The 9373-nt window shown below is 62.6% G+C and overlaps 1 protein-coding gene across 4 annotated transcripts in view; it reads left to right on the top strand.

Annotated features, from left to right (window-relative positions):
* CSTPP1 (centriolar satellite-associated tubulin polyglutamylase complex regulator 1) overlaps window positions 1-8815 on the top strand; it is a 239363-nt gene extending 230548 nt beyond the window's left edge. For 3 of the 4 annotated variants that reach the window (XM_002708863.5, XM_089327038.1, XM_089327042.1), the window contains 5 exons: window positions 2750-2835; window positions 4848-5043; window positions 6059-6168; window positions 7828-7891; window positions 8144-8815. In XM_002708863.5, the coding sequence (XP_002708909.3) occupies window positions 2750-2835; window positions 4848-5043; window positions 6059-6168; window positions 7828-7891; window positions 8144-8318 (631 nt within the window). In that variant the 3' untranslated portion in view covers window positions 8319-8815. Of the gene's footprint in view, window positions 1-28; window positions 247-2749; window positions 2836-4847; window positions 5044-6058; window positions 6169-7827; window positions 7892-8143 lie in introns of those variants that run through there. The other variant, XM_089327045.1, reaches the window with a different exon arrangement.
* Window positions 8816-9373: the final 558 nt, after the last annotated feature.

Below are 9373 nucleotides of genomic sequence, written 5' to 3'. Positions count from 1 at the left end.
GCCTGAGCCGGAGTCGGTGGCGGTGCTGAGAACCAAAGCTGGACGCCCACCAGCTGCGTAGCCGCGGGTCCCACCGCTGCGGGCGGGTGGGCGAGAACACCCCTCGCCCCTGGACTGCGTTCTCCTGGCGTCCGCCGCGCGTCCCTGCCCCCTCCCCCGCACTGCCCCGCTGGGCGCCGGCCGGGTGCACCTGCGGGCGCTGGGGGCTGACCGGGAGTGTGCGTCCCAGTGGGCGTTACCGTGGAGGTAACTTCTGGGGTTGGCAGTTTCACGGTGTTTTCATTTCCTCACGGCGTAAAGGAGTGAGAGTACACAGGCGACGGAGGGCGCGGCCCTGCGCTGGCGCCGTGGGCTCATGAGGAACCGGGGAAGCCGCGGGTCCTCCAGGTGGTTTCAGGTTGGGGCGTCCCAGCCCGGCGCCCTTCTGTGGGGCCTGAGGCTGTTTGCCGACCTGGGAGTGGGGCCGGAAGGCGAGGTCACCGGTTTCTCTCCGCCAGGACCCTTTCCCTCCCGCTGAGCCTGGGGAGGACCTCCCTCTAGTCTGAGTGTCTTTGCTGAGCGTCTCCTCTCCCTGCGCCCATGCTGCCCTTGTGCCCTTGCCCTTCCTTCTCCCTCGCCATCCAGGTGTCAGAAGTTGGGCTTTGTGCCTTCTCTCATCCTTCGCCTGCCTCAAATGATAAGAAATGGGGGTACCCATAGCCCAGGACCCTGAATTTAGCCTCAGAAGCCACTGATGAAGCGACCAAAAGCGCCCTCCTGCGGCCATTGGCAGCATCGCGTCAGCTCACACTCTAGCCCTACCATTTCTCTACCTGGGATTTTTTTTTTTTTTCTCCCTTAAGATTTGAGTGACAAGAAGAGAGAGAGAAATCTTCCATCTGCTGGTTCACTCTCCAATGCCTGCAACAGCCAGGCTGGTCCAGCCAAAGGCAGGAGCCCAGCGCTCCATCCATGCCCATGTGTGTGCGTGGGCCCAAGCACTGGGCCATCTGCTTTCCCAGGCTGCATTGGCAGGAAGCTGGATCAGAAGTGGAGCAGCAGGGACTTGAACTGGTTTTCTGATAGGGGATGCTGGTGTCGTGAGCGAGGGCTTAACCCACTGTGCCACAACACCAGCCCCCGGCTGGGATTGTATGCAGAACTGCTGGAGCAGTCGAGGCAGTTTGCTTTCGCCTGGAGACACATGAGAGACAGTTACCAGTGAGCAGCTATCAGTGACAACAAAAAGACAAATTACCTGTGGAAACTAAGAAGTAAAACGCTGGTGTTTCTATTCTATATCTTTATTTTTTACCCTAAATATTTCTTTGGGGGACAGGGAAAAGCAGAGAGACAGACATCAGAGAGAGAGAGAGCTCCCATATGCCTGCAACAGCCAAGACTGGGCCAGGCTAAAGCCAGGAGCCTGGAGCTCCATCCGGGTTTCCCACAGGTGTGGCAGGGACCCCAGCACTTGTGCCATCACCTGCCGCCTCCCGAGGGTGTACGTTAGCACGAAGCTGGGTCAGAGGCAGGGGAACCAGGACTTGAACCAGGCGCTCCGATAGGGGATGCAAGCGGCCCAAGCGGCGTCAGTCCCTGTGCCCAGCGCCCAGCTCTGTCTGTATTTTAAACGCAGCACTGGGGGCTGACGCAAAGCACGTGGGCTCCTCTCGAGACAGACTCGTCCCCTGCAGACTGGAAGTGCTGTGAGACCTCCCCGGTAGGGCTGCGGCGGGATACCGTCTAGTACAGCACCCGCCGGGCAGGCACCTGCTCGAGAACTTCCCACCGCTCCCACTGCTGTCTGCGGAGGAACCGCCCCCTGTCTTCGGGGACACCGCACTCTCTCCGCGGCGCCCCCCCCCCCCGGGAAGAGAGCAGCGCCGGCTCTCTCTGGCACTCAGCCACTTGCCACTTTGGGGACCCTTCGAGATAGGGAGGTGGGGATGTAGAAAAATCAGAGTTTAAACAGCCGGAAAGGTGAAGCGAGCAGGCGCAGCCCGGGAGGGCCTGGGTCTGGCCCCGGGCCTGGCTCATGGACACAGCCCAGCAAGGGCTCTTTTCCGTCCCTTCCTGGCCCCCCTCGGATGAGGCCCTGAGCCCAGTGAGCGCGGCCCCGCTCTGAGCCCTTCACCAGCCAAATGGTTTTCCTGTGGGGTGGGTGCCCGGTGGGAGGGGGTAGAAACAGGAAAACCCGGGAGGGGGCCAACCCGTGACAGTGACAGTGGCCGCGGTGCCGCAGGGTGTGCGTGTCCTTCGACCCCTCGGATGCGGAGTCGCCAGCAGCCTCTCCCCATCTGCCATCTTTGTCCCGGGGTGGCGGGGCCTGCAGCAGGCCTGGCCGCTTGGTAGCTTACTGGACCCCAGTGCCACTTGCCAAGATCCCTTTGAACGTCTTGGCTGTTCTTTTAGCCTTTTCTGATCAGCTGTATTTATGCTGAACGGAGCGGTCCTCACTGCAGACTGAAAGGGTTCACTGGTGAAGTTGATGAAAAGAAATCTTGGCTGCAGTACAGTCGCCCCTCTGCTCGCCGCCCCCGCCCCGTGCCCCAGCCACTGGCTGGAGCCACTGAGGCTGCCCCGCGAGCCTGCGCGGTGCCGGTCGGCGGCCCAGCGCGGTGGACGCCGCGGTGAGGTGACTGGGAGGAGCTTGCTTCGGGAGCCCTGTTCCAAAGGCTGGCTGCCCAAGCCAGGGACGGAGGCCCAGGAGCAGCACGGAACAGGACCTCTCCCTCTCTCTCTCTCTCTCCCTCTCCCCCCACCCCAGGATTGTGCTCATGGACGACGCCATGGACTGCCTGATGTCTTTTTCAGATTTCCTCTTTGCCTTCCAGATCCAATTTTACTACTCAGGTGAGCGTGGTCCAGGGCCCCACGTGGCTGCGCTCCCCACCTGCCCCTCCCATCTGTGTACCTGGCACACACTTTCTTTGTGGGGGGAGGTGCTTCACCCCGGTCATTACCAGGACGTCCAGTGCTCACCCGCACTCACAGGACTCAGGGTGCACAGCCCACTTCCCAGCCTCCTGGAGCCGCAGAAAACCACACAGCTTCCAGGCGGCAGCGCAAGCCCGTCTCGGAGGCAGTGCCGGCCACAGCAGCCTCGACATGTCCGCCCGAGGCACAGCACCAAGGACTCGAAGCCTCCCAGCACCCTGAGAGCTAGGTCCTCCGAGAGACAAGCGTGTGGGCAGGCACTGGCCTGGCGGTGAAGGCTGCCGCATCCCACGCTGGGTGCCTGGCTTTAATATCTGGCTCCAGCTCCCTGGTTCCGCAGTCCCTGGGAGGCAGCGCTGATGGTGAAGTAGCTGAGTTCCTGCCACCCAAGGAAGAGGCCTGGGTTATGCTTTGCAGCTGCAGCCCAGCCCCAGCCGTTGCAGGAACTGGGAAGTGAGCTAGCATATGCGGGCTCTGTCTATCCGTCTCTCTCTCTCTCTCTCTCTCTCTCTCTCTCTCCCTGACGCCTCTCAAATAAATAAAAAATCAAAGGAGGAGTGGGCAGCTTACACGAGGAAGTAGCCAGGGTCACCCAGCTCATGAGTGCAGAGCCCAGGCCTGAAGCAAAGGCCGCCTCCCACGCCTGCGTTCTAGCCTGGCCACGCCGTCACTGCCCTTGATCCACAGCCTCCTCCCGTGGCCTGTGGTCAGCACGCGCCAGTCCTCTCACTCCCACCCTGCCCCCGCTTCCCTCCAGCGCACCCTTGCATCCCTCTGGAATCAGGTGGAATCAACATAGACAAATCATTACGGGGTTTCCCGGCCCACACCCAAGCGACATCACACAGAATGCTGGCTTTAGAAACAGCTGACTGTCCATAAAGAGACGCGCTTACACGGACCCTTGCAGTAACGAGAAGGCTGTCCTTGGAAGCCGGCGGCGGCCTTCCTGCCAGCCCTGGCCTCCCTTCCATGCCGCGTTCGGCCTTGGCGGCCGCCCCAGGGCTATCCAGGCAGGGGCTCTTAGTGGCGGCTGCAGGCGTCCTGCCTCCCCCCCGAAGCTCCCACGCACTTGGGAAGGAACCGCAGGCCCACGGCACTCCCGGAAGACATGCAGCGCCCTGGCCGGGACCGGCAGCACTCGGCCCAGCGTGTGGTGGCCCTGAGTCACTGGTGACCAGCGACAGAGCTTTGGGAACAATGCCGCGTTTCCTAAACCGGCAGCGTGCAGGCTTTCCCAGCTCCTCACTGCTGCTGCGAGGCAGGTGGGCCCTGGGTGGGCTCACCGGTGGGAGCACGCCCAGACCTGACCCCGCCCCTGCACAAGGAGAGTAAGCACGCAGAAAGCCCCTCGCTGGCTGAGCGCTGCAGACAAGCACGAGGCGCAGGGGAACACGCCATGGAGGCTGGCACCCGGTCTCGGGGCTCTGCCCATGGCGTGGGACTTCCAGCTGAGACGCTTCCCAGCGTCCTCTCAGGAGTGAGGGGGGTCTGCTCTCGGGACCCACGCACTGAGTGTTGAGACCGCTGTGGAGCTAAGCCACGCCACACGGAAGGGAGGGGCGGGCGTTTGGCCCAGTGCTCAAGATGCTGTTTTGGCCACCCACACCCCGGCTCCGAGTCCTGGGTTCAGGTCCCAGCTCTGCCTGTGATTCCAGCTTCCTGCACACGGGCACCCTGGGAAGCAGCGGGAGGGGCCCAAATAGCTGAGGCTCTGCATCCACATGGGAGACCCAGAGGGAGTTCCTGGCTCCCCGCCGTCAGTGAACCACAAGAGGGCGCTCCCCTCCCCACCCCCCCAGCCCCCACACCCCCGCCCGCCTGCCCTTCACATAAATACATGAATTGTCGTTTCAAGGGCGAGGGGCAGTGAAGGCAGGAGAGGCGTCCTCCCTGGCTGAGCTGTGCCCCTCCCCTCGTGGCACCAGAGTTCCTGGACAGCGTGGCCGCTATCTATCAGGACCTGCTGTCGGGCAAGAGCCCCAACACGGTCATCGTGCCGACGTCGTCCAGCGGGCAGCACCGCCAGCGCCCGGCCCTGGGTGAGGCCAGCATGTTGGAGGGAGTGGAGGCGTCGCTCTTCTGCCAGTGCCTGGAAAACCTGTGTGACCGGCACAAGTACAGGTGAGAAATGGGCACACAGACCCCACCTCGGCCCCAGGGCTCACGGGCCCTGAGCCTGGGAACAGGTGGAATGTGAAACGGGACAGGGCCCCTTGCTGCTCGCCAGGGCGCTGACTCCAGCTCCCCGGGGGGCTCCCACAGAAAGGCCTGCTCCCACCTGGCCCAACATGTGGCACGGCAGGTTAAGGCACCGCTTGTGTTGCTGGCATCCCACGCTGGAGCGCCGGTTCAAGTCCTGGCTGCCCTACTTCTGATCCAGCTCCCTGCTAATACACCTGGGACAGTAGCAGAGGATGGCCCAAGACCTTGGGCCCTGCACCCACATGGGAGACCCAGATGAGGCTCCTGGCTCCTGGCTTCGGCCTGGCCCAGCCCTGGCTGTTTGGACCGTTGTGGGAGTGAACCAGTGGATGGAAGACCTCTCTCCGTCCCTCTGCCTGTGAAATAACTATTTTTTTTTTTTTTACAGGCAGAGTGGACAGTGAGAGAGAGAGACACAGAGAAAGGTCTTCCTTTGCTGTTGGTTCACCCTCCAATGGCCGCGCTGATCTGAAGGCAGGAGCCAGGTGCTTCTCCTGGTCTCCCATGGGGTGCAGGGCCCAAGCACTTGGGCCATCCTCCACTGCACTCCCGGGCCACAACAGAGAGCTGGCCTGGAAGAGGGGCAACCGGGACAGAATCCGGCGCCCCGACTGGGACTAGAACCCGGTGTGCCGGCACCACTAGGCGGAGGATTAGCCTAGTGAGCCGCGGTGCCGGCCCTAATAACTATTTTTAAACATTCCTGTAGCAAGGGAGAGCTCAGCAGTCCGCTGTGGCATGAAGTCACCTTAGGGACAGGACAGCCAGCTGTTCGGGACGCACCCCCAGGAGGTGTCACCTGGAGGGAGCAGAGCTGCCTGCAGCCAAAGCCTTGCTCCCGCGGTGGCTCGTGGGCCTGGAATCCTGCCAGGCCTGAAGGGCTGGAGGAAGCCGACCCTGGTCTCTGACTCTGCCTCCTGCATTCCCCTTTCAGCTGCCCGCCCCCAGCTCTTGTCAAAGAGATCCTGAGCAGCGTGCAGAGACTGACTTTCTATGGATTCCTTGTGGCCCTCTCAAAGCATCATGGGATCAACCAAGCCCTAGGTAAGCCAGAGCCCCGCCCGGCCCCACCATCCCTGGGTCCGGCAGGTGGCCCCGTGGCCCTGAGTCCTAGGGAGCGGAGCCCCGTTGGGCCTCACATTCCCATGGTAAAGGACAGCGCTCCCGGCCGCTGCGCGCTGCCCGGACATGAAGCGGGCCTGGACATGAAGCGGGCCTGGACATGAAGCGTGGGGCGCGGCCTGCCTGCGGGGCAGGCACAGGGCTATTCACCCGTGGCTCCACAGATGACATAGCAAAGAGCCCTGGATCCCATTTACAAACAGGGCAGAGGTGTGTCTGGGGAGGAACACCGACTAACCTGAAAGGGAACAAAAAGGCGGGAGCCTGCGCTGGCCCAGTTTCGGCTGTCTGTCCTGGTCCCACGGGTTGGCTTTCCCCACCCTGCCCCGCCCCCAGCCGCTGCTCTCCAGGGGAAAAGCCACGGTCTGCCGGTCTGCCCGACTGTCCCGGCTGCTTCTCTGTCTGTCCCCAGGGGAGCTTCTGGGGTGCTTGGGGCCCTGGGTGCTGAGTCTCAGAGGAGGCTGGCCTTTTCCTTGGGCCAGCTCTGGGAGGAGCGCCCACAGGTCTTCAGGGCTACCCTCAGGGGCACAGCCAGCCACATGGTGCTCCGCACTTGCATGGTCTAGGGACCCCTCAAGCAAGGGAGGCTGGTAGCCAAGGTCACCGGCTAGGCTTGGACGTCAGGGGTCAGGAGGAAGGGGGTGGGGCGGGAGAGGGTCTGCAGGGGGTGCGCGCCCACACTCCCAGGCAGCGGCCCCTCCCTTCCTTTCCAAGCTTACGGCTGCTACCCGGGAAGAGCTGACTAGCAGCTGGGGCACAGCTGGGGCTAACCTCATCCCCTCTCGGCCTCTCCAGGCCTTTTAAAGACACTCATTCAGTAGCCCGTCCCAAGCACTCACGCCTGGCGTGGGAGACACGCGGTCTCTGCCCTCACCTGCAGCTCTGGCGCATGGGATGGCGATCTGGGCACGCGCTGGTTGAAGCCCCTTGTGGAAGGGGGCACCTTGCTCCCTTAGCCCCCAAGGCAGCCAGGAAAATGGGAGGGTTCCATGGAAGCCAGTTTGAAAACCACTAACATAGCACAAAAGGGGCCTGGTGGCATCCCCTGGAGATGTGGAGAGGCTGGAGACCGGCACTGTGGAGGCCGTGCCTCGCCTCCACTCGGCTTGGAGTTAAGTCCAGATGGGACAGCGCCCCTCCTGGCCACCTCTGGCCATGCCACGCGGGCTTCGGCCTTGAGACCCAGCCTCCTCTTCTCACCTCTGAGACGCAGGGCCCCCGCCCGTCCCCCAGGAGCAGGAGCAGCCGTTGCTGTCTCTAAGAGGGCGCCACCCCAACTGGGGCACACACACTTGGATCACCTCTGGCCTGTGGGGCTTGGGGCCTCCAGAACCAGCAACAGTTCACACCCCAAGACATTTCAGAAGGGGACGCCCTGTTTGCTTGGAAATGTTTTCCCCGTTGCCTCTGCCTCCAGTGAGGGAGGCTGGGCAGCAGGGCCCACGACAGGTCCCCGGGGACCCAGGACTTCCTGCCCATGGCTGTTCTCTGACCCAGGAGCAGCCCTCCCCAGGGTCAGCAGAGTAGGCAGAGGTGGAAGGAAGCTGGGATTGAGTTTTGTGCCCCACAATTATCTCCTAGGAGCTTTGCCTGACAAAGGAGATCTGATGCACGACCCAGCCATGGATGAGGAGCTGGAACGGCTGTAAGTGTCAAGTGGGGAGGTGCTGCCCCCTTGTGGATGGACGCGGCTGTGCCCGCCATGGGTCACAGCGTAGGGTCGGTAACGCCCTGCGCCAGTCAGGGAAGGGTTTGGGGGTCAGCAGAAGCCTGAGGTGGCCTCACGAGTTCTGTGGGCTAAGCCCTTGGGTTCGTCCAGGAGCAGGAGTGCGCGTGGAGGTCGTGGTCTCTGGGCAGACGGAGCCTTGCTGCCCTCCGGGCTTTTTCGCTCTTTCAGGCTGGTTCAGGTCCCAGGCCTGGTCAACTCGGTCACTGCCACGCCTGAGGCCAGCTGCCTGCCTTCCCGGACCCCTTCCCGGGTTGGCTCCCCCTGGAGGCCCCTCCATCACTCCCGCAAAGTGGATGCCGAGAGTGATGGCTCCACGGAAGAGACAGACGAGTCCGAGACTTGAGGAGTCCAACAGGCCCTGCCTGCACCCTCTACCTTGCCCCGCCCAGCCCTGCTACTCCCACCCACCTGCCTGGCCCGCACCCTGCCGCCCTCTGCTGGCGAAACGGCTGAATAACAGCCCAGCGAACCACACACCCGGTTCTTCAGCCAAGTCTATCCCTGGGGGCCGTCAGCCTTTGGACTTCAGTCCGGCCCCAAGCGGGCAGGCTGGGCTGAGGCCACCTGACTGCTGGCTCAGGACTCTTGTGGAAAGTCCTCCTAACCCCACGAGCAAGGGTGGTCCCTGCCCACCTCCCTCCCCCAGCCCCACTAAGCACTGCAGGACGTGCACTAGGGGCGCATGACCACTGTGGCCTTCTACTGGGAAAACAGCCATGGCCATGGTAGGAAGGAGGCCAAGACAACAGTGCCACATTTCCACTTCCAACACCTGCTTTAGTCTGCTCTGTGACGAACAGTCAAATATGTGAAATGAATAAAGCCCCTTGTGTCTGTTAAGCGAGGAGTCTAAAGCCACAGCTGAGGGTGAAGGGAAGGGGACGAATGTGTGGACTTGGCTTTTCTGGAGCACGTGGGTGGGGCAACAGCCCCTCAAGCCCAGACGGCTGCCTCAGCTGCGGAGCACAGGGTCACCTGCAGCCCAGAGTGCCCTGGCAACGGGCTGCTACTCCCAGCTGGAGGGGGCCTTCGGGAACCTGGCTTGGGGGGTTCAAGGCCAGGGTCCTGTCAATTTCAAGACCGGCACAAAGGCCAGCCCTGAAATCTTCTAGCCAGGGCTTAGTCAAACACCAGCCAAGCGCCTGCCAGGGTCAGGCAGTGGGGGGGCCCCTGTGTACCAAACACAGGCCCAAGAGGCACAGGCTAGCAGCCAACACTGAAGAGAGGCAAGGACAGGGTCAGCTTCAGCTTCCTCAAATCGGGGGTGGGGGTGCCCTCCGGAAGCAGAACCCACCCAGGGGCTGCTGCTGACACCACTGCAGGGTCTCTGCCCAGGCTGTGCTGGATAATTACAGGCGTCAGCTCCCAAAACCTGCAGCTCGGAGCCACGACCGCCTG

Source organism: Oryctolagus cuniculus, chromosome 1, assembly GCF_051225735.1.
Source record: "Oryctolagus cuniculus isolate XC-2025 breed Fujian yellow rabbit chromosome 1, ASM5122573v1, whole genome shotgun sequence".
NCBI classification, from domain to species: domain Eukaryota; kingdom Metazoa; phylum Chordata; class Mammalia; order Lagomorpha; family Leporidae; genus Oryctolagus; species Oryctolagus cuniculus.
Note: the sequence above shows the minus strand (reverse complement) of the source record. Positions and strands in the feature narration are given on the sequence as shown.